Genomic DNA, 25,579 nt, shown 5'->3' with positions numbered 1-25,579 from the left:
AAACTATAGGAGCAGAATTAGGCCATATGACCCATCGGGTCTGCTGTGCCATTTCATCATGGCTGATCCAAATTTCCTCTCAGCCCCAATCTCCTACCTTCTCCCAGTATCCCTTCATTCCCTGACCAATCAAAAATCTATCAACCTCTGCCCAAAATATACATAAGGACCTGGCCTCTGCAGCTGCTTGTGGCAATGAATTCCACAGATTCACCACTCTGGTTAAAGAAATTTGTCCTCATTTCTATTCTAAAAGGACACAACTCTGTCAAGGCCTTTCACCATTTGATAGGTTTCGATGAGGTCACCCTTCATTCTTATGAATTCTAGTGAATGCTGGCCCAGAGCCATCAGACGCTCTTCATATGACAAATCATTCAATCTTGGACTCAGACTCATTTCTGTGAACCTCATTTGAACTCTCTCCAGTTTCAGCACATCCTTTCTAAGGTAAGGGGCCCAAACCTGCTCTCAATACTCCAAGTGAGGCCTCACTGGTGTTTATAAAGTCTCAACATTACATCCTTGCTTTTATATTCTAGTCCTCTTGAAATGACTGCTAACATTGCATTTGCCTTCCTCACCACAGACTGGATCTGCAATTTAACCTTTAGGGAATCTTGCACAAAACTCCCAGTCCCATTGCACCTCAATATCTTGTATTTTCTCTCCATTTAGAAAATAGTCAACCCTTTCATTTCTTGTACCAAAGTGCATGACCAGACACTTCCTGACACTGTACTCCACCTGCCATTTCTTTGTCCATTTTCTTAAAAGTCCCCCTGTAGTCTTAGCAACTTACCTCTCCACCTAGCTTCACATCGTGTGTAAACTTTGCAACAAAGCCATCAATTCCATTATCCAAATCATTGACATATAATGTAAAAAGAATCAGTCCCAACACAGATCCCTGTAGAATGTCACTAGTCACCAGCAGGCAATCAGAAAAGACTCTCTTTATTCCCACTCTTTGACTATATTGATGTTGAGTGGTTCTCTTTCTCCTCTTCCCCCCCCCCCCCCCCCCACCAAAATGCCGGAAATCTGTATGTCAGGCAGCATCTTAGAGTTGTCATTTTGAGCTTATGATCTTAAATCGGATTGGTGGGGATGGGAGATTAGGAATGAAGCAATGGTAAACTGCAGAGAAAGGAAAAAGGGGCAGGCTGAACATGTGGAGAACAGGTGAGATTTAATGAAGGTACGGGGTGGTTGTACTGGTTAAATATGGGTGGTAAAGGAATGTATGGAGGAGATGGAAGTGGAGAGAAATATTAACTGGGTATTCTCATGCAGAAGGTTTCACTTGTTCACTCTGTCCCTTCCCATATTTAACAGTTTAAAACCTGTTTCTTTTCTTACTTTTCATGGTTTTAAATATTTCTGGCATTTTGTTTTAATTTCCAATTTTTTACCATTTGCATTTTTCTTTTGCGTCAAGCTTTGAGGTTTTTTAATCCTTTTCATATTTTTACCCACTATTATAAACTTATTTTTTGATGTCTTTTTGGGTTTGATATATTCTGCCAGTTGGCCTTTTTCCCCCTCTGACAATTGACTTGGCCAATCTAGTAAATGCTGGAAAACATTTATTTTGGTTTCTTTAAGTGGATCTTGCCTTTCTCTCCAAGATGGGCTTGAACTGCCTGGTAATGTAAGGCTTGAAACTGGTTACTTAAGCTGCTTTTATAGCCAGTGAACATGCACACCATTAGATGGCAGATTCACTTAGTTCAGCACAAATATTTTTCCATAATATGAAAAGAATAATGCACCTTTTAAGGATATTTTTGCTGTTTATAGCATTGAATTGACCAAAGCAACTCCATTAATAATAATATGTAAGAAATATGGTAGAGAAATGAGTCATTTGGCATAATTAGTCTTTTTTTTTTGGTCCACTTGAATCTCTCATCTTTCCTCAACTAAACTTTAACTTTCATATAAAAAATCTGACTGCTGAAGAGGCTCTTTATTCACTTATCTATTGCTGGAAATGTGGTTCACTTTTGGTTCCCCTATAAATATGCCTTGGGATGGAGCAGTCATCAAATCTTTGTGTATTGAAGCTTAATCCAGGATATAGCAGGGTGGGCATTCAGCTTGTGTTCAGTCTAAGTTACATTCAGATGAATGAAAAGCACATTTTGCTGTGTTTCAGGAGTAAGCATTGTATGGATACTATGAAAATGAAATGTGTTCACCAATTAGTCAATATTAATGTTGAAGCATTGTCACGTACCCTGTGATTGGGTTACCAAACCAGCAGAAATGGAATGATACATTGGAATCTGGTGGTACTGTAACTAAGTCTTTATTAGTAAACTAAGTAATACAGTATAATAGAAATGCTAATATACATGTAAAACAGGTTAGCAATGATATATACAGAAGTGTGGAAATATAAATCAAAACCAAGCTCTTTCAAAGTCGAGGTAGTTTCTGTGGAGGGAGGGAGAGAGCGAGAGGTGAGCAGTTGCAGCAGGCAAACCTTCCGTTGTCTTCTTGTCCTGTTGTGGTCACCGACTATGACCGCTCCGTAATAGGCCAGACCAGACCGTTCTTCAGTGGTGAGCCCGTCACCCAGGCGAGGGTGGACACACACACACACAAGCCCCCACCTTCCTATGGGTGCACAATGCTCTTTCAGTGGCGTGTCTGCCTGTGTCTCAGCAGACTTGCCTTTTATCTCCCCTGCTGGGGTACCAGCCATCCATTAACTGACCATGTCCATCAAACTGGGCCACTCCTTGCTGTCTCAACAAGAATGTTAACGAGCAAAGAAGATTGTCCTTGTAGCAAAGGTAAATAATCAGTGAAGAAGCTAATATACTAAATTATGTGTGTGTCTCTCACATCTGCTCTGGGTGCCTCCCCCTTCCTCTTCTCTCTCTTTCATTAGCAGCACAAACAGTGTCCAAAAGCCAGTATAATTCTCCTGACATTTTAAAGTGGTTGTCCACAGAAAATATGAACCCTAGGGGTACATAACAGCATGTAAATTCGTAAGGATGTGAAGAGTATTTTGTACAAGCACTCTACTAGATATTACTGTAATATATAAGACTGTGATCCTTACATTCAACCACTGAACAATCTCTTGTTAAAAGGGCAAATATTTAAGGTGGCATGACTGGTTGTGATCACTGGCAGCAAAAGAATCAGAATCAGACTTTAATCGCTAAGTACCTATGCACATACAAGGAATTTACTTCCGGCAGATGTTGTCTCTCTGCTCATAACAATAATGATGATAAATATAAATGAAAATATAAATTGTACATACAGGTAGTGCAATCCAAGTAATAGTTAGCTGACAGTTAACCGGCAGTTAACTGTTCAGCAAAGTGACCGCAGTAGGGAAAAAACTTCTCCAGTGCCTATTAGTCTTAGTCTGGAGGGTATCTGAAGCGCCTACCAGACGGAAGCAGATCAAACAGTCCGTGCGCAGGATGGGAGGAGTCCTTTATGATGTTCCCCGCCCTCTTCTTCAACCTGGAAGAGTACAGGTCCACAATAGAGGGCAGGGAGGCTCCAATAATGCGCTCGGCAGTCCTCACTGTGCGCTGTAGTCTGGTTCTATCCTGCTTGGTGGCGGCTCCAAACCACACAATGATGGAGGTGCACAGGACAGACTCAATGACTGCAGTGTAGAATTGCAGCAGCAATTCCTGAGGCAGACCATATTTCCTCAAGAGCCGCAGGAAATACATCCGCTGCTGGGCCTTCTTCAGGATGGAACTGATGTTCTGCTCCCACTTCAGATCCTGAGAGATGGTGGTTCCCAGGAACCTGAAGTTCTCCACGGTGGACACAGGGCTGCTGAGGATTGTGAGGGGAGACATAGCGGGGGGATGTCTCCTGAAATCCACTATCTCCTTTGTCTTGAGCGTGTTCAGATCCAGATTGTTCCGACTGTACCAGAGCGCCAGTTGGTCCACCTGCTGTCGATATGCAGACTCATCACTATTCTGGATGAGTCCGATGACGGTAGTGTCGTCTGCAAACTTCAAAAGCTTCACATAGGGGTTGGAGGAGGTGCAGTCATTGGTGTAGAGGGAGAACAGCAGTGGAGAGAGGACACACCCCTGGGGGGCGCCGGTGTTGGTGATTCGAATATGCTTTCACCATACCCTTGGTCCAGATGACTGAAGATTTTATTTTGAATCCTTGACTGCTGTTGAAAGAGCAGCCCACTGTCTGAAATGTTAGTTGGCCCCTTTGTTAGGATTAACAAACTGAGAAAAAAGGATTAAGTTTTGATCACCTTAAAGGAGCAACACTGTTACAATATTTCTCTACAGCTTGAATGTCAGTATTCTGTCTGAGTGTGAAATAAGGAATAATGACCAATTGTAACTTCAGACTAGGTAGTTCTAACATGTACAGTATTGTGCAAAAATCTTAAGCACATTTATAGCTTGGGTGCCTAAGACTTTTGCACACTACTGTATTTGCCAATGTGGAGCAGAGAACAAGTTTGTAAATCTGCTGGGAGCAAAGGATGTTGGGAATGGTGAGGGTGGAGTGCTGCGAGAGGCTTGTGGGCAGCCAGTAGAGGAAGAGTGCCAAGGTGGGGTGGCGCAGGTACGCCCTGCCCAGAGACACAAGGCAAGGACATTTGATTCCAAACAATTGGTTTAGTAATTATTGCAGAACCCCTCTGGTGCTTCCCACTCCCTCCCCCTCTGCCTTCCCCTTTTCCCAACCATGATTCCCTTCTCCCTGCCCCCTTCCAACTCTCAGTCCACAATAGAGACCCATATCAGAATCGGGTTTGTCATCACTCACATGTCATGAAATCAGTCCTGAAGAAGGTTTTTGGCCCAAAACATTGACTGTTTACGCTTTTCAATTGATGCTGCCTGACCTGCTGAATTCCTCCAGCATTTTGTGTGCATTGTCATGAAATTTTTTTTTTTTTTGGCAGCAGTACAATGTAATATGTAAAATTACTACAGTAGTGTGCGAAAATCTTGGGCACCATAGCTATATATGTTTGCTTAACACAGTATTGTATATTGTGAATTGATCAAGAATTTTAAAAACATTTACTATAATCCAAAATATTGCTTTGTGCTCAAAACATAGCATTGGATATTTTGTTTTTCAGTTTAGTGGTTTTGGATAGTGTTTAGTTTTTAACCATTGCTCTTTCCTAAAAATGATCTGCAACGTCATTCTGCCTATAGGCTGTATGCTGTGATAATCAATGCTGCCCAAAAGGTTTCCAGTGTGATAAAGAAAGGAAAACCTGCATTAAACTCATTGGTAAGTGACTGTAAGATTGATCTGGCAAATATTGACTCTAGTTATTACCACCATTCCAGTGTATTAAAATGACATGATGTTTATCACTTTCTACCACAGTGAATATACTTCAACGTTAATCCTGCATGATTTTTAAGTTATGATGCAAAGATAAAACACATTGCTTTCCCCTTTAAATTTACTGGCAAATGCTGTATATTTTGACTCTCAAATCACCAGGTGTCCCTGGCCTGAGTGGTCATTCTGGGTGCAGTGTTCTGCAAGGAAACTGCTTATTAGCATTTTTTCAGAGTTTTTAAATTATGCAAAATCAGCGTCAGAATGAAAAGATAATGGGATGTTGAAACAGGCTCGGAGCTCCATTGGAATAAATACTAATGGTTTGGACTATTTATTTAATTACATTCTAGATTACAAATAAACACAAGCTATAATTGTAGCACTGATTCTGTCAGTACAGCAATATCTTGCGTATTATTCAGTCAGTCTGTGTACAAACTTGTAAAACTGCATGTTAATCAAAGATGATAACAAAAGTTTGGAAATATTTGGCAGATCAGACAGCATCCATGGGAGAGTGTTAAGTTGACATGTTGGAACTGGGAAAGGTTATGAATGCATGTAAGTCTGCAGGTTAAAGTCCTGAACAGGAGCAAGGTTAACTTTGACGGCATTAGGCAGGATCTACCTGGGATTAACTAGGTGCCTCTTGAAAGGCAAACGAACAACTGGCAAAAGGGAGGCTTTTATAATGGTCTTATCAAAACTCCAGAGCCATCAGTCACCATTTCAAATATGGAGTTACAAGAAACTGAGAATGCTGGAATTTGGCAACACACTAAAAGCTAGATGAATTCAGTGGACCAAGCAGCAGTGTGGAGTGAGTTGTACAGTTGACTGGAAGGTGAAGTGGAGGTGGCCAGTATAGAAAAGTGAAGGGAAGGAGTGGAGCAAAAGTTAACAAGCATAGGTAGTGGAGACAATTATCCAGTCTCACTACCGCAGCCAGGAGTCCTTCCTGGGTAATTGTCTCTGCTACCATACTGGAACTTGGAGCCACTTACTTTACTACTCCGGTTTGTAAATTATCAAATTTTGGGGAATTGCTAGCCTTCAGCACGATCTCCCTAGATTGTTTCTTTTGATTGCTCCCTCTATACACTCTTAGTTCTCTAACATTTCTCAGTCGTTGTCCCCGTTTATGAAAATAGATCAAAAGTAGGTGTTTCTTTGTTCCCAATTGCTACTCCTGTTCCTGACTGTAGGGGGCCTGAAATTCACTTCATTAACTGTTTTACTTATTTATCAATACTATTGCTATCTGTTCTTCGTTCTCTGCAAGCTTTTTTGCGTATTCTATCTTAGCTCTTAATATGTGTCCTTGCGCCTGCTGCTTTTTTGCCAATTTTGTATGTCTCCATGTGGAATCTAATGTCCCTATTTTTCTCAAAAAGTTACGGCTATCATGTGGGCTGGTATATCCTGTGTGGTGTTAAGCTTCTCGAATGTGGTATGCATCTAGATAAGTGGAGAATATTTTATCACACTCCTGACTTTAGCCTCATTGACAAGCTTCTGGGAGTTTGGAATTGAGTTACTTGCTGCAGCATTCCTAGTCTGACCACCTCTTATAGCTACACTGTATGGCTATTCCAGTTCAGCTTCTGGTTCTCGGAGTCCTCAGGATATTGGTAATGGGGGGGGGGGGGGGGGGGTCACTGATGGTAATGCCGTTGAATGTTGGGGGGTGTGACATTTGGATTTTCTTGTTGCATATCATCGGCAGTTCTGTGGCACCAATGTTGCTTACAATTCTTAAACTTGGCTGGGCTATTGTGCAGGATTTGCTGCATTTGAATGTGGCCTGCTTCATTATCTGAGGTAGTTAATAGTGTTGAACATTATGCAATCATCATTGAATAGCTCTACTTCAGACCTTGTGGTTGAAGGAAAGTCACTTACAACGCATCTGAAGATTGGGCCTTGGAAAATACCCTGAAGAACACTTTGCAAAGGTGTCCTGTGGTTGAGCTAATTGACCTTAAGTCACCACAACCTTCCTCCTTTTGTGCTGGGTGTGATTCTAACCATTGGAGGGTTTTCTCAGATTCCCATTGACTCCAGTTTAAGCCGAGCTCCTTGATGCTATGCTTGATTCATTTCTGCCTTGATGTCAATGATGGTTGCTCTCTTTTTTGTAATGTTTCACAGTTCATAATTTTTTCCTCTAATAGTCATCTTTTGCTAATGTCTAAAACAGTCTACCTGTGGCGACCCACTTCCTAGCGCACTCGAACCGGCTCACAAATAGCCAGCGCGCCGGCATAAAGGCCAGTCCCAAAAGGGCACCAGGTCTGCTTCACTAACAAAGGGAAAAGCTCGCGCGGGACTGTGAATACGTGCCCCCTACAGCATCCGCGCCCGGGGAAGGCGGGATCAGGGAGGCTTTAAAGCAAAGCCGCGAAGTTCGAATAAAATCTTCTTTAACTGCAGTTTACCGACTCTGTGTCGTTATTTCAGCGCTGCGTGTAGCACACCGCTACATACCTACCTTTTTCTAGTGCCAACCACTTCCTGCCTGCCTTGCAACATAATATTAGTGGTGTCGCCATTTCACCTTGTGATATCTATGTACAGCTTAGCATTGTGAATTCTTACAGTGAATCCATCTACAGCTCTACTTCTGATTTTGTTAATTAGCTTCCCAGAGGTGGTTGAAGTTTGATAAATTAGAGAAAGATCATAACCTATGAAAAGAGGGTCAGTCACCAGAGATCATAGCTTTGAAAGATTTAAGTTATTGTTAACTATCAACTTGAATAATTGATAAAGGCTATTTACATTATGATTTTGAAGTGGTGTTTGAAAATGAGCTTGAATTATAAATATAAAATTTTTAAATAGGATAAAGGAGCCATACCTACCTTGGATCTTGTCTACGGCCAGCTGTCTTTTTTTAAATGAATAACGATAATGGATCCTCATTGATTTTATCATTTAAAAAAAAAAGTCATTGGCTGGCTTGGTGATGGATAACAATCCTAGTTGTGCTATCCTTTTTGGCAAGAAACGTTTCTGAGTTGGTGATATTTTTTTCTTTCTAGTGTTCTTATTCATCACTTTCAGATATATTGATGATGATTGGGCGTACACTCTCCCCACCAGCACACTGTCTACCCCATCATGATGTTTCCTTTGTCCTCTGCATCATTTCGCTGCAGCTTAAATAAAGCGTGTCTGATTCTAAAGTTTTCTTCCTAGCTTTGACAAAAGGCCTGACCTGATTATTTCCAGCATTTTTTTTTTACTTCACATTTCCAGTATCCAATTTTGCTTTATGCTTTCCATTTATTGAAATAAGATTTGTTGTTTACAGATGAGAATGTAAAGGCAATTATTTGTCCTGATGGCGAATCTGAGTGTCCATATGGTTCCACATGTTGTTTACTTGCAAATGAGCAATGGGGATGCTGCCCTTTGGAAAAGGTATTGTTTGAGTGTACTGGGAACATTTAAACATTGATTTCTGAATGCATTACTGAATATTTTGATTAAATGGATGGGCTAAGTGCCCTAATAATGACAGTGGCATGCTAGGCCCTTTGAATTATGAAATTAATTTCCATAATATTTGAACCTGTGGACTAGCTGCAAAATTTCTATAATAATTTATAGACAAATCACAAGATAAAACTGATTCCCTTGTTCTGATTGGGGGTGGTTTAGGTATATTCAGGTAACATAAATACTGTTGCAGAATATAGAGTAGCTTCACAATGGAAAATGGTTTTATTTAAAATCGGAATCAGGTTTATTATCATTGACGTCATGAAATTTGTGGCAGCAGTACATTGCAAACAACATTACTTTAAATTACAATAACAAGTAGCACAAACAGGTAGAGTTTGAGTTCACGAACTTTTTAGAAATCTGATGGCAGAGGGCTTCCTTTTCTTTGACAAATATTTAATCCATATTGATAATTAGAATATATTTATGTACTTGTCACTTTTTCTTGTATAGGCTGTATGTTGTGATGACCGCAAGCATTGTTGTCCTGCTGATACCAGGTGTGATCTGAAGCATTCCAAGTGTTTGTCCGAATATGGAATGATGGAAATGTGGAAAAAATTTCCAGCCCTCAGACGATTTGCCATGAAGAACACTGAAGGTATTTTTAATCCTAATTACTATTACCTCACACCTTAAGTTATGGTTTAACCTGCATAGATCTCTTTATTAATTTGACGCTTCTAATATGAAAACTTCTGTGTGATCAGTGAGGAAACTAAATAATATCTCAACTTTAACCTGAAACCACTTAATATTTTTTTTTGGGTTAGTAACCTCTGGCTCGTTGTACAATGTTGATTAAGAGCTATTCTTCTGCCATGTAGATGCATATACTGTACCTTCCCTACCATTAAGAGCAACAAATGTGCTTTGAGCAGCACCCAGTCCGAGAGATCGAAGCCTGAGAAGGCGTAGTTCACTCAGGTTCGCCAATTAAGTAGAAAAGGTAGTGATTCGTGGCAGTTTGGAGCTTCAAGCAGCAGCCATTCAGAGTTCGGGATTGATTGGCACGAACAAGTTAAAGCAAGGCAGGAGCAAGTGTTGTGGCCATTGTCAGAGCTGCCAGCATTGGAATGGACAGAGTGGGCTTTTTGGTGCTTTAGCTTTTTGAGGCTTCAGTAGGGGTAGGGTATGTTGCATCCGCAGTTATTTCCAGGTAGCGGATGATTTCCTTTCATGCCACTCTGAAATATTGGGAAAAATAGGCAAATTACAGCAGTGGTTTGCCATTGCCTTCAGGTGAGTTCTGTTTTTTTAAGAGATCACCAGCTGTTAACAGGAGCCGGCTGGATTTGAGGTCGGGACCTCTCACCCCGCAGTCCAGCGCTGATGCCACTACGCCACCAGCCGTTTGCGGCTTCAGTGAGAAGGCAAAAAAAAAAGCTGTAGGTAGAGTTCCACAAACATGCTCACACAGTTTGTTCTTCCTTCTTTATATCTGCTCAGCGAGGCCAGCAGTGATGCCAGGCGGGATAGTTGAATGCTCCTTTTGCAGGATGTGGGAAGGCAGGGAGACCTCCAGTGTTCCTGACGACTGCAACTCTGAGAAGTGCATCCAGCTGCAGCTTCTAACAAACTACTTTTTGGAGCTGGAACTGGATGAACTCAGGATCATACGGGAGGCTGAGCTGGTGATAGATAGGACCTATAGAGAGGTAGTTACACCCAGGGTATGGGACACAGTGAAATAGGAGACAGTCAGGAAGGGGAAAAGGGTTAAGGAGTCAGTGAAAAGTTATCCCTGTGACCATCCCCTTCAAGTATATCACTTTGGATACTGTTTTGGACGTGGAGGGGGGTTGAGGAAAGTCACAGTGGTTGGGTCTCTGCGATTCAGAAGGGAAGGGGGAGAAAAGGCAAGCTGTGGTGATGGGGGATTTATTAGTTAGGGGAACAGAAAGGAGGTTCTGTGGATGAGAGCAAGTTTCTCAGGTGGCACCTCCTTGGTGCCAGGGTCTGGGGCATCTCTGATCAGTCTTGAGAGAGGTTGTGGTTCATCTAGGTAGCAATGACAAGAGTAGGATGAGTGATGAGGTTCTGCATATGGAGTTCGGTGCTAAGTTAAAGGGCAGGATCTCCAGGGTTGTGATCTCAGGATTGCTACCCGTGCCATGTGATTGTGAAACTGGAAGGGGAGTAATGTCCTATCCGGGGGAAAGGGGGTTGCTAATGCTGCATGGTGGGGTTTAAACTAGAGGTATGGGGGAATGGGAACCAGAGTGGTAGAACAGTTAGTGGATGTTGTTAAGACCTTGGGCAAAGTTAGGAGTCAAAAGGTTGAGCAGGGTGTGACCAGTGTCCTGCACTGTGTATATTTCAATGCATGAAGTATTGTAGGAAAGGCAAATGAGCGCAGGGCATGGATCAACACCTAGAATTGTATTGTAGCCATGAGTGAGACCTGGTTACAGGAGGGGCAGGACTGGTAGCTCAATATTCTGGGGTTCAGTTGTTTTGGACATGACAGAGTGGGAGGGATTAAAGGAGGGAGGGGTGGCATTACTAGTCGGGGAAAATGTCACAAAATGCTTCGTCAGGACAGACTGGAGAACTTGACTAGTGAGATGTTATGAGTGGAACAGGGAAATGAGAAAGGTATGGCTGTGGCGACCCACTTCCTAGCGCACTCGAACCGGCTCACAAATAGCCAGCGCGCCGGCACAAAGGCCAGTCCCAAAAGGGCGCCAGGTCTGCTTCACCAACAAAGGGAAAAGCCCGCGCGGGACTGTGAGTACGTGCCCCCTACAGCATCCACGCGCTGGACAGGACTGTGAATACGTGCCCCCTACAGCATCCGCACCCGGGGAGGGCGGGATCAGGGAGGCTTTAAAGCGAAGCCGCGAAGTTCGAATAAAATCTTCTTTAACTGCAGTTTACCGACTCCGTGTCGTTATTTTAGTGCTGCGTGTAACACACCGCTACATGGCCATGTTAATGGGGCTATGTTACAGACTACCCAACCATCTGAGGGATTTAGAGGAACAAATTTGCAGAGTTTACAAATTGTTGGAAGTAGGCTATTTTAACTTTCCAGATATTGACTGGGAATCCCATACTGTTGCAACTCTCTCACCAGGGTTCGTATACCAACAGCTGACTCTTAACAGCCACATGACTCAACCATGAGAAGGCCACCTCTCATAAGCAAAATAAGTCTAGGGTCGAAATGATTTGGGGTTTGATGAAACCGGAAGGTTAGGATGTTCCAATTGAGGAATGTTGATTGTAGTGAATGCTGTGTAAAAACTGCTCACACAATTATCAGCCCCAGAAGTGACAGATTGTACACCACATAAATTACAAAGGAAGTGTATTTGCTGATCTTCAACTTATCAAATAGCTAACAGGAGAAAGAACAGAGAAAAGGGCTGATTACAGCACACAAATATTGGAGCTCATTTCTGGAGTAGTCGGGTATATCACTTTACTCGCGTGCTGAACAGAGTTGCAGTGCCAATTTTTTAGGTGCCAGAGCTGTATGAGGGGTGATTGATAAGTTCGTGGCTTAAGGTTATACAGCTCTCATTACATGCATGTGCAGTTCCACTCTGAGTGATTATGCAGAAAGTTTGAAGTTAATAACTTCCCCTGATGAGTTACTAACGATGGAAGGAGTCAATTTTAGAAAACCTAGCAATTTTCAACTATCTGAAACAGAAATACCACAAGTTATTAACTTCAAACTTTCTGCATAATCACGCATTGAGTTGAACTTCATGTGCATGTAATGAGTCCTGTATAACTCGCCTCCTTCTACCATAGGCCATGAACTTATCAATCACCCCTGCTGTGGACCCTTTCTGGAGGTCCAAGATCCGTATGCTCCACGACCGCTGGACTAAGTGTGTAAATGTAGGAGAGGACTATGTTGAAAAATAAATGTGCTAGGTTTTCTAAAATTGACTCCTTCTACCTTAGGCCACGAACTTATCAATCACCCCTTGTACTTTACACCCAAGTTTATCATCCTTGAAGTCTAACCAGGGATAAGTTTCCTTCTCTTTCTTCCACATTTCTTCAGTCCAAATGTCTGAACAGGAATCCAATACTGACTTCGAAGGACCATTACTTTCAGAACTGCATTTGGACCCAGTTAGAAAATTTGAACTAGAAGCAAGCGAAACACAGCTTTCAGCTTTCATCCCTTCCCACCGATCACATCTTTCCCTTCTTTTTTCCCCCCCATCCCTTCCCACTGATCTCCCTCCTGGCACTTATCCTTGTAAATGGAACAAGTGCTACACCTGCCCTTACACTTCCTCCCTCACCACCATTCGGGGCCCCAGACAGTCCTTCCAGGTGAGGCGACACTTCACCTGTGAGTCGGCTGGTTTGGTATACTGCATCCGGTGCTCCCGGTGTGGCCGTTTATATATTGGGAGACTTTCACTGAACACCTACGTTCGGTCCGCCAGAGAAAGCAGGATCTCCCAGTGACCACACACTTTAATTCCACATCCCATTCTCATTCTGATATGTCTAGCCATGGCCTCCTCTACTGTCAAGATGAAGCCACACTCAGGTTGGAGGAACAACACCTTATATTCCGTCTGGGTAGCCTCCAACCTGATGGCATGAACATTGATTTCTCTAACTTCTGTTAACACCCTCCTCCCCTTCTTAACCCATCCCTTATTTCCCCCCTCCCTTTTTTCTCTCTCTGCCCATCACTCTTTGCCTGCTCTCTATCTCCCTCTGGTGCTCACCTCCCCCTTTTTTTTCTCTCCCTAGGCTTCTCGTCCATGATCCTTTCCCTTCTCCAGCTGTGTATCCCTTTTGCCAATCGCCTTTCCAGCTCTTAGCTTCACCCCACCCCCTCCTGTCTTCTCCTATCATTCTGGATTTCTCCCTCCCCCTCCTACTTTCAAATCTCTTACTATCTTTTCTTTCAGTTAGTCCTGACAAAGGTCTCGGCCTGAAACGTCGACAGTGCTTCTCCCTATAGATGCTGCCTGGCCTGCTGCGTTCCACCAGCATTTTGTGTGTGTTGTTTGAATTTCCAGCATCTGCAGATGCCTTGTGTTTGCGTTGATAGAAACACACCTTTTGTCACTTCCATTGTTATCAGGCTCTTTTACGTTATTCCTGTTACACTCCTCAGTTTGTTTACGAAAGAAAGCAGTTAACATTGTTTGCTTAGAAGCCATAGGGTTGTTAGTAAGAAAATTTTACTTTCGTATTAGCGAGTAATCCACGGACCACCACAGATGTAGCCTTACTAATACGACTGAGTCGGAGCAGACAGCAAGGGTTGCAGCACTTAGCAGTGTTCCTAAACAGGTATAAAAATAACAAATAAAGCAAATAAGCTTTTTACACTTTTAGCCGCCTAAATTGGAACCAAGTAATCAAGTACGGGCAGTCCCTGAGTTACAAACATCCGTCTTACGGACAACTCATACTTACGAACGGAGGGAGGAGAATGCCATCCACCATTTTAAGTCGTTGCCATTAACACTTTGTGTAACTTTGTATTTGGCTTAAATATTTCTTAGCAAGATTTACCCTGACCACAACCCCCCCCCCCCCCTTTCTAGTCAGCATCACCCCCACTTGTCCCATTTAACCTTTCTCAGTGCGGGTGGAGTTTAGGACCCGGAGCAGCGCAAGACCTGCTGCCTGGGGCTGCTGCTGTATTTTGTTTTATTAAGTGCGATCGAGAACAATAGCCAGATTAGAAATGCTGATCAAGTCAACTAGTTCCTAAAGAGAACTGTGATAGGCCAATCAGACAGTTCACTGCTGCTCAGCGATAGAACATAAAATCCGCAGTTTTCTGTTCTGTTGACGGAAAGCGATCGCGATTGAAAATAAAGTGGAAATAATACGCCATCGATCATTGGAAAAGCTTTAGGCTACAGTCGGTCAACGATCAGAACAACTTTAAAGGATACAGGTAAAGGATAAAGTGAGAATAATGGAGCATGTGAATGGCCCTGCCCCGATGAAAGCTACAAATATTACTAACGTGGTGGTTTAATTATTGACATACATACATTTCTTAAGTGTTTTATATGCATAGAAAGGTAAAATATATACTAAGACAAACGTTTGACTAACTGACGCTAAATAATACCAGATGTACCTGTTCCGACTTGCATACAAATCTGACTTAAAGACGGACTCGGGAACGGAACTCATTCGTAACCCAGGGACTGCCTGTATGAAAAAAGAGCGTCTAATGAACTATTGCTAAAGCCACGATTATTGCTGAATATTAGTATCAAAAGCATTAGGTTGGCAACTCTGCCTCGTACCGTTTCTCTTGCAGAAATGTTTGGACAGGAAGTGTACCTTTTAGTGTCGATAGCCACAATAATCCTCACATGTCGGCTATTACATGGTTAGACCAATACAGATCCTGTTTAGTCTTTAAATATTTAAAAAGTTAAAGAAGCTTGAATCTTTACATTATTATCGTATCTACACAAATAAAAAATATCGTATTTTGGAAGTGACAAATGCTAACAGGAGGAGAGCAACCATTTGGGAGGTTTGGAAATGTGTTTAGTCACGTTCATTGCCTGACTAAATTACTCTTTTTCCTCTCAACACAAGAAAAAGAGCCTCTTTCCAATCAACTGTAATTGGTGGAGCTAAGCCAAGGGGTTGATCTGCTATTAATGATAGTTGAAATGACGTAAAACTAGCTTATAGCCTAGAAATGTTTTCTCCCCCCCACCCCCCCCCCCCCAAATCTGGCTTGTAAAAAAACTAAATTCACGTTATCCAGGTGTAGAAGAGGATTTTCGATGATTACCTTGAATATTTCATCAAAATAAGCGAGAAATAATTTTTCTTTCTTTATTTTTGACTTTTAACCTTGGGTTTCGATGTTCATTCCTTGCTTTATGTAACTCCTACCTGGAATCCAATGGTACCCATTGGAAAGAGCGGAAAAATGCTCACACTTGTGTACAGTCATCCCTCAGCTGGAGAGAGACTGAGAATCTGTAAAATGGAGGGAGGTTGCAACTGGGTATGCTGGGAAAACGTGTCGAGCAAATACCCAAATTAAAAACAGTCACAGCTCCAGGATTTCACAAAAAAACGATCAAATATCCTATCCTAATGCTATTAGTGGTATTTTCCCCACCATCCACCAACTCTCTATTTAATATGCGGCCACTGTTAAATTCCCCGCTTGCTTATTTTGACTTTTTTTTAATACAGAGGTGCCAGAGCAGCGCTTCAGCAGCACTGCACCCCTGGTGCTGAACCCACATTCCACGTGAAGGACACCAGTTACTGTTCGACTTTCCTTCAAAGACCATCTCGAGCAAACTGGCTCTCTCAAGAGTATTGGCAGTTCTTTGGAACCGTTCATCTGCACAAAACACTTGTCACAATGGGATCTCTCCTTTGAATGGCATTCTGCAGCATCTTCCCTTGTGCCCTGCTCAGCAGCTCCTGCCCAAAAGACCCCAAACCAGACTACTGTCCTTCAGAAATATGATCCCACCCAACTTTCTTGAATCTTCCTCTGGGCAGAAAGTTACAATTTGCTGACACAACATTCCTAAGTTGTATGTCATGGTTCCATGTCTTTAGCTGAAGCCAGAACACTTACAACAGGATACACTGCTTTTGCAGAAACCTGCTAAAATAAAATGCCTCACAGTATAGCAGTAGAAATCTTAACCAGGGCATTACACTGTAAAAGGACTAGATGGGATACAGTTTGTCCAATGTGTTCAGGAAAGTTTCCTTAATCAGTGTGTATAAGTCCCAACGAGAGAGTGTGCAATACTTGATCTGCTAGTAGGGAATGAGACAGGGCAGGTGACAGAAGTTTGTGCAGGGGAACACTTTGCATCTAGTGACCACAGTGCCATTAGTTTCAAGATAAATGTGCAAAAAAGATAGGTCTGGTCTGTGGGTTGAGATTCTAAATTGGAGAAAGGCCAATTTTGATGGTATCAGGATGGATGTGGTAACTAAATTAGGACAGGTGGTTTTCTGGCAAAAATGTATTAGTAAATGGGAGGCCTTCAAAAGTGAAATTGAGTATAAAGCTTGTATGTGCCTGTCAGAATAAAAGGTAAAGATAAAAGGTAAAGGTTTTCAAGAGATATTGAGGCCCTGGTTAAGAAAAAGGAGTTACATTTGACAAAGTTTTCACATGGGAGGCTGGTCAAGAAGGTTCAGTCGCTTGGCCTTCCAAGATGAGATAGTGAATTGGATTAGATATTGGCTTTTTGGATGAAGCCAGAGAGTGGCAGTGGAGGGTTGCCTCTCTGACTGGAGGCCTGTGACTAGTGGTGTGCTGCTGGGTCCTTGTTCTGTATTAACAGTCTGGATGATAATGTGGTTAACTGGATCAGTAAATTTGCTGATGATATTAAGATTGGGGGTGTAGTGGACAGTGAGAAATGCTATCGTGGCTTGCAGCAGGATCTGGTGGAACTTGATGCAGACAGTGTGAGGTGTTGCACATCGATACGACCAACCAGGGTAGGTCTTACACAGTGGGTGGTAGGACACTGAGGAGTGTGGCAGAACAAAAGCATCTGGGAATACAGGTCTGTAATTCATTGAAAGTCGTGTCACAGGTAGATGGGGTCACTAAGAAAGCTTTTGTCACATTGGCCTTCAAATCAAAATAGAGCCCTGCTGAAAGGTCTCGGCCTGATAAGCTGACTGTACTTTTTTTTTTCCATAGATGCTGCCTGTCCTGCTGAGTTACTCCATTTTGTGTGTTATTATTGAGTACAGGAGTTGGGATGTTATGTTGAAGTTGTATAAGACGGTGAGGCCTAATTTGGAGTATTGTGTGCAGTTTTGGTCACCTACCTACAGGAAAGATGTAAATATGGTTGAAGGAGTGCAGAAAGAATTTGCAAGGAGGTTGCTGGGCCTGGTGGACCTGTGTTACAAAGTAAGATTGAATAGGTTAGGCCTTTATTCCTTGTAATGTACAAGATTGAGAGGAGGTTTGATAAAGGTATACAAAATTGAGAGGTATAGATATGGTAAATGCAGGCTTTTTCCACTGAGGAAAATGCAGGCTTTTTCTCTCCTAAGTGGGGTGATTTCCCATTTCCATTTGTAGCCTTCCAGGTGTTATTGATTTGTCCCTATAGTCACCCTGTACTATTACTATTGCCCTTCGACTTGAATGAGCAATTTTTTAATATGAACTGTTCTGGACTTTATTTTACCACAGATATTCCTTTAGTTTATTCTAATTGTTAAAGTCTCTTTGAATGGAACCATATTAGAGGAGAGTATTCTACATTCTCTCCCTCAAGGCAACAGTTGAAATTCTCCACTGCTTTCAATGTGCCTTTGGTTGATAGAGGAAATTCCCGTTTCACCAGAGGTTAAAGGTAGATGCAGCATCTGCAGTTGTAGAAAACTCATGGTTTATCAGCAATAGTGATTCCTGTCTGACGACCTGAAGTAGGCATTTCAAGGCAGTAGAATAATACCAGAAACGTAGCCTCTAAATTTTTCCCAATTCTATGGAAAGAAAAGTAAACCATTCAATGTTCTCTTTCACCAAAATCCCCAATATTGAAGCTCTAGTTATACTCAGTTGTGTCGAGCAAGCCATGTCATTCTCCAAATGGATTGAGCCCTGTATGGGAATAAAATACCAGACTGACAGTAAAATATTGAGCTCTGCAAAAAGAGCATCTTGCAAGCTAGCTATCTGCCCAACTCAACGGTGACTATTAGCCTTCTCTATAAAAATGTTGTTCCCACATTGGCTTTGTTAAGCCACCTCTAAAACACACTGGAAGTTGGAAGTAAGGCTTCTTTTATGCCAAGAGCTGGCCAAGAATTCAAATGGTGTTGGTAAAACCAAGGGAGGCAGTTGAAGTTGAGATGAAATCAGGTGTGATTTCACAGTACAAGGGAGACCTCGGCTCAATAGCTGAAACTTTGTTACTATACTGCAAAGCTTGACAACTCTGTAAATGTGAATGACATCCCAACATTTTAATGTACTGTCTAGTCCTTTCCTACCTGCTTAATAAATTGACTTAACATATCCATTATCTTTGGCTGACTTTAACCCTTCTTGAGATAACTTGCCTTGACTGTCGTAAAGTAGCACCTACTGTGAAGTTCCTGAGGAGTGACTTGCTTTTTCATTGACTACAGCTCTGCAATAAACATGAACATTCCCTCCAAGCTAATCAATAAGCTCCAAGACCTAGGGCACAATACCTCGTGCAACTGAATTTTCACTTGCAGACCCCAGTTAGTTTGGATTGGCAGCAACACCTCCACAATCTCCCTCAGCACAGGTGCACCACAAGGCTGTGTGCTTAGCCCCCCTGCTCTACTCACTTGTATTTGTGACTGAAACTAAGCACAGCTCCAATACCATATTGGGGTTCAGAGGTGGAGAAGGTCAGCAATTTTAAAATTCCTTGATATCATTTCAGAGGATCTGTCCTGGGTCCAGCATGCAAGTGCCTTTGCAAGGAAGGCATGGCAGCGCCTCTATTTTTTTAATATAATGAGTGTAGAATAATAATGATATAGAATGAATGTAGCTATCCCTTTTTGTACAAGAACCTGATGATTGAGGGGTAGTAACTTCTTGAACCTGGTGTTGTGAGTCCTGAGGCTCTTGTACCTTCTGCCTGATGGTAGTGAGAAAAGAGCATGGCCTGGATGATGAGGATCTTTGGATGCTGCTTTTCACAGGAAATGTTTCATGTAGATGTACTCAATAGTTGGGAGGGCTTTACCTGTGATATACTGGGCCGAATCCGCTAGCTTTTGTAGGATTTTTCACTCAATGGCATTGGTGTTCCCATACTAGGCCGTAATGCAGCCAGTCAATAACTTTTTTTGACATGCCAAATCTCTGCAGACTCCTGAGGAACTAGAGGCAGTGAGTGCCATGCTTTCTTTGCAATTATATTTATGTAATGGATCCAGGACAGGTTCTCTGAGATGGTAACACCCAGGAATTTAAAGTTACTGATCCTCTATACTTCTGATCCTCTGATCACTGACTGATGGGCCTCTGGTTTCTCTCTCCTAAAATGTACAGTCAGTTCCTTGGTCTTGTTGACATTGAGTGAGAGGTTGTTGTGACACCACTCATCCAAGTTTTCAGTCTCCCTCCTGTGTGCTGATTCATCACCACCTTTGATACAGCCCACAACAGAAGTGTCATCAGCAAACTTGTATACAGTGTTGGAACTGTACTTAGTCCCCTGCTCTACTTGTTTTACACCTATGACTGTGGCTAAGCACACATCCCTGCAGTGCTCCTATGCTGATGGGGATTGTGGAGGAGATGTAGACCACAGTCAGTTCAGATTAGCAAAAACAAATGAGGAAATCCAGTTCCAATTGCACAAGGGGGTATTAAGGCCCAGGTCTTGGGGTTTACTGATTAGAGGGGATGATGGTGTTAAATGCTGAGCTGTAATCGATAAAGAGCATCCTGATGTATGCATCTTTACTGTCCAGATGTTCCAGGGTTGTGTGGATAGCCAATGAGATGGCACCTACTGTGGACCTGTTGCTTCAGTAGGCAAATTATTGGATCCAAGTCACCACTCAGGCAGGAGTTGATGTGTTTCAACACCAGCCTCTCACACTTCATCACTATGGATGTAAATGCCACTAGTCAATAATCATTTAGACAGGTTGCCTTGCTCTGCTTGTGCACCGGTCCGATTGAAGCCTGCTTAAAGCGGGTGGGTACCACACACTGCCTGAGTGAGGATAAAGATATCCGAATATACCAGCCAGATGGTTGGCACAGGTGTTCAGTACTTGGTGCCAGGTACTCTGGCCAGACCGGATGCTTTCCTTGGATTCACTTTCTTGAAGGCAGCCTGTACGTCATCTTCAGATACGGAGACATTGGATCATTGGGAGACATGATGCACGATGGTTCTCTTCTTCCCCCCCCCCCCCCCCCTCATTCTGGTAATCAGAGTAATCATAGAAGGCATTGAGCTCATCTGGAAGCAAAGCTCTGCTGTCCCCTATGTCACATGATTTAACTTTGTTGGAGGTGATGGCATTCAAACCTGGCCTCAGCTGTTGAGCATCCCTCATTGGTTCCAGTCTAATCTGGAATCTTTTTCTTCCCCAGAAAGATTGCTTTCTGGAGTTCATACCTGCACATCCTGTAGCATTCTTGATCTTGATACTTGAATGCCTCTGATCTGGCTCTCAGCAAATTCCAGATGTTGAGTTTCATCTAGGGCTTCTGATTGGGGGAAACCCTGAATGATTTTGTGCTGTCACACTCATCCACAGCTGTATTAATAAAGTCTGTAACGACTCTGATGTAGTCATTCAGGTCTTCAGATGAGTGCTTGAACACGGCGCAGTGCACTGACTCGAGGCAATCCTGTAACTGTTCCTCAGCCTTCTGTGACCACCTCTTAGTTGTCAGGCTCTTGAACCCAAGTGGATAACTTCACTCACCTCAGTACTGAACTGATTCCACAACCTATGGACTCGCTCTCAAGGACTTGTATCCTTGTCGTGATATTTATTGCATATTTATTATTGCTTTTATTTGCTTTTTTGCTTTTTACACATTGGTTGTTCATTTTTGAGTGCATTTCATTGATTCTATTGTTTCTTTCTATTTACTATGAATGCCTGTAAGAAAATGAATCTAGGGGTAGAACATGGTGACGTGTGCAATTTAATAACTACCTTGAGCTTTCATACTTTGTTGGACTGAATGTTTTTGTAATTATACAAAGCTGTTAAAACTAAATTTTGTTATTCATTGCATGGTAGCATAGTGGTTAGCGCAACACTTTACAGTACCAGCGACCAGGGTACAATTCCTGCTGTACATTCTCCCCGTGACTGTATGGGTTTCCAAAGACCTAGCAGTTGGGCATTGTAAATCGTCGTGTGATTATGCTAAGATTAAATCAGGTGAATTGCTGGGTTGCGCGGCTGGAAGGCCCCATTTTGTGCTGTATCTCAATAAATACAAAAAAAAACATTGAAGTGAGGGACACAATCTTATCTTCAGATTCCTTAACAAACTATTCAAAATTCATGGCAGAGGGAGAAACTTATTTAAATATACTGCTATTTTGGGTTTTTGTAAATGAGTCTTGCCATTAGAATTAAATTGGCTTTTACCCCTGCACATCCACATCTTTTCTTTCCTGATTTATTTTTTTCCTTGCTACATATGATGTCACTAGTTTTGTTCAATTAATTGGTAACATATTTTCTTTGCAGTCCATCCAGTGCGGTGCAATGAGACTGTGACCTGCCCTGAAAATAATACATGCTGCGTTCTTGCCACAGGAGATTATGGATGTTGTCCCTTGCCAAATGTAAGATTATTTATACACTTGAAATAAGGTGCTTCATTTTTTGGCCTATTTGACAATTGTATCGGCACTGTAGAGAAGCTTTACAATAGGTTTTAAGTACTGAACCAGTTGAGCCATGCAAACTGCTGATCAATGTGTTACTAGTTCTGTATTAGAAATTTGAAGAATGGGGTGCCAAGCTTCAGTTACTTAGATTTTGGCAAGGGAAAGTGATTTCATTCTCAGCATCAAACTGACCATACCTACATGTGGTTGTTGGGCAAGGTCAGCCTTGAACTTTGTAACCATCAGGGCTCGGCTAATAAGAGGCAGAACTATAGTCCACAGAAGTACAGCTTTTCAGCAGATAAGTAGGAAATTCATTTAGGTGGGGAAAAAATTGATGCCACAGCCTTGAATGCAAGATTTAATTATTAATCACAACTTGGAGACCAGAATTGTTTACTGTCAGTGAATTAATTTTGTAAAAATTCAATAAGCCCTCACTGCTTTACAATGTAATGTATCTGCTAGTTCTACATGTTAGTTAATATTACGTGGCTTGGAGGCACAAAAATCACATGCATATTACATACCCATTTTGCAAGTTCATTAATATCGTGTCTTGGAGGCGCAAAATCACATGCAAGTTCCATACCCATTTTGCAAGTTCATTAATATCGTGTCTTGGAGGCGCAAAATCACATGCAAGTTCCATACCCATTTTGCAAGTTCATTAATATCGTGTCTTGGAGGCGCAAAATCACATGCAAGTTCCATACCCATTTTGCAAGTTCATTAATATCGTGTCTTGGAGGCGCAAAATCACATGCCCCAGTTTGGTGGTATCCATAACCATTGAAATAGGAATACTTACCTGTTATGTAGACAGTCCCAATGTGGGCCACTGCAATCCATTGGATAATCTGAATAATTGTCCTGTAGTGCCATGTTTTCCCCCAATCTTCAGCCAACTATGGAGATGTGACTATGTTCATTTCTTGCATATAAGCTTTAAGCTTTGAGATTTGTTATACTTTGGCTTATTTCAAACACTGAAGAAAAATTTCATGGTACGAATATATCCATAGGTGGATACATTGATCAATGGTGTTCACTCTTAGGCTTGTTTCTAGTGCTCACTTCCGCATGGATCCCTCATTTGTATGGTTTTACCAAGAGGAGTGGTCAGAAATACAAGTTTCTAGCATTGTAATAATGTACTAATTTTTGCTCCTGCACCTAATTACAATGAGTCTTTTATTTTCTCTCATCAGGCAGTTTGCTGCGATGATCATGAACATTGTTGTCCACACGGCTGGAATTGTACGCCTGATACTGGAAGATGTTACCAGAAGGACATTTCTATCCCTTGGATGACCAAATCTCCAGCTCTTGTGAAAGAGATTGCGGCTGATGTCAAGTGTAGCTGCCAGAGTGATCAGACGTGTTGCAAGAATCCTTTGGGAGAGTGGGGATGCTGCCCTCTGCCAGTGGTTAGTTTTAAAAACAAATATTTAATTGAATCAGGTAAACTTGACAATTGCATCTGTTATGGAGGATTTTTATTGAACTTGAGACTAGGTGCACAGATGAAAGAAAACTGGTGAGTGAAAGCTACATAGGAGAGAAGGGTTAGCTTGATTGTGGAGTAGGTTAAAAGGGCAGCACGATGTTGAGGACCGAAAGGCCTGTGTTTGGCTGTACTGTTCTGTGCTTTAAAAGTACTGGTGTTTCCCATCTGAAATGCGATATAAATGTGGGTGTTCACAACATAAGTGGGCAGGATCAGACTACTAGTCCTGTTGGAAGAAAAGTTTATCTGGATTCTGGCTGCTTCATTCACCTTGAGCTAATCCCACTGAGCACAAGTGGATTACGATGCAATCTGTCAGCCAATTTGGAATTCACCAAGCCCTTTAATCACATGGAGTTTAATTTTATCAACATGTTTTTTTTATTGAAAATCCAGACAGTGACATTCTAATATTCCAGCAACCAGTACACCTAGCAAGTTCAAAGGAAGCATAGAAATTAGGAGTGCCACACACTCCTATTTCTGAACAATAGGATAATAAATTACTGAAACAACTGCTTTACTATTTATTCAGATTCTCAATTGCTATCTTGCTTTTCCAAAAGAACATTATTGGCTCAAAAGCATCAATCTTGCACATATCCAGACCCAAATCAGTAGGAAAATGTGACATGGATCAGAAGATGTTGAATCCTTGTGGGTTGAGTTAAGAAACTACAAGGGTAAAAGAACCCTGATGGCTGTTATATACAGGCCTCTCACCAGTAGGTGGGATACAGGCCACAGATTACAACGGGAAATAGAAAAGGTGTGTCAAAATGGCTTTGTGGCATTCAGACGCTCCAGAGGTCCGTTCGGCGTCGGGCACAGAGCACTGCGAGTTAAATAAAAATACAGAAGGGACAAGCAGGGTGGGCCAGTGGTGAGAGTAGGAGTGTCAGGCTTTAACCTGAGGCTGAGGCCAGAGAAACAGGTTAGAAGGTTTGGCCATGGTTGCCTATTGTACAGTGCAGGCAGGATGGCAGATATGGCAGTGGGATGCTCCTCCTGTAGGATGTGAGAATTCATGGAGTCGGAGTCTCCCTGATGACTACACTTGTGGGAAGTGCAGCCAACTCCAGCTCATGGAAGACCACATTAAGGAACTGGATGAACTTGGGATCATCCAGGAGGCAGAGCAATTGATAAATACAACTTTTGAGCAGGTGATTACACCCAGAGTGCAGAATTCGGGGAGTAGATGGGTAAACACCGAGAGAGGTAAAGGGAGAAGGAAGTCAGTGCAGGGTCCCCCTGTGGCCATTCCCCTGACCAACAGGTATACCCCTTTGGATACTGATGAGGGGGTGACCTATCTGGGCAAGGCAGCAGCAGCCAGACCAATAACACTGAGGTCGGCTCCGAGCCTCAGAAGAGTAGGGTGAAGTCAGGTGGAGCAGTAGTCATGGGGGACTCTGTGGACAGATAGGAGATTCTGTGGCAGCACAAGAGACACCAGGATAGTGTGTTGTGTCCTGGGTGCTAGGGTCCAGGATATCTCTGAGCAGCTACAGAATATTCTTGAAGGGGAGGGTGAGCAGCCAGAGGTCGTGGTACATGTTGGTACCAATGACATAGGCAGGAGAGGGGTAGAGGTCCTGTGCAGTAAGTTTAGGCAGTTAGGGATGAGGCTGAGGAGTAGGACCTCCAAAGTGGTAATCTCCAGATTACTGCTGGTGCCACAAGCTAGGGAATATCAGATCAGGAAAATAATGCAGATGAATGAGTGGCTGATGAGATGGGGCAGGGTTTCAAGTTCTTGGATCATTGGACCCTTTTCTGGGGAAGGGCTGACCTGTACAAGTGGGATGGATTGCACCTGAACTGGAGGGGAACCAATATCCTGCGAGGAAGTCTTGCTAATGCTATTGGGGAGGGTTTAAACAAT

At 42.4% G+C, this 25,579-nt stretch overlaps 1 protein-coding gene across 4 annotated transcripts in view; it reads left to right on the top strand.

Annotated features, from left to right (window-relative positions):
• Positions 1 to 25,579, top strand: part of grnb (granulin b) — an 82,929-nt gene that overhangs the window by 32,250 nt on the left and 25,100 nt on the right. For all 4 annotated transcript variants that reach the window (XM_073070664.1, XM_073070667.1, XM_073070666.1 and 1 more), the window contains exons 7-11: positions 5,193 to 5,271; positions 8,648 to 8,757; positions 9,295 to 9,442; positions 22,039 to 22,136; positions 23,393 to 23,611. In XM_073070664.1, the coding sequence (XP_072926765.1) occupies positions 5,193 to 5,271; positions 8,648 to 8,757; positions 9,295 to 9,442; positions 22,039 to 22,136; positions 23,393 to 23,611 (654 nt within the window). The remainder of the gene's footprint in view (positions 1 to 5,192; positions 5,272 to 8,647; positions 8,758 to 9,294; positions 9,443 to 22,038; positions 22,137 to 23,392; positions 23,612 to 25,579) is intronic.

This window comes from Hemitrygon akajei, chromosome 18, assembly GCF_048418815.1.
Source record: "Hemitrygon akajei chromosome 18, sHemAka1.3, whole genome shotgun sequence".
NCBI lineage: Eukaryota > Metazoa > Chordata > Chondrichthyes > Myliobatiformes > Dasyatidae > Hemitrygon > Hemitrygon akajei.
The sequence above is the reverse complement of the archived record's forward strand: the minus strand, read 5'-3'. Positions and strand labels throughout refer to the sequence as shown.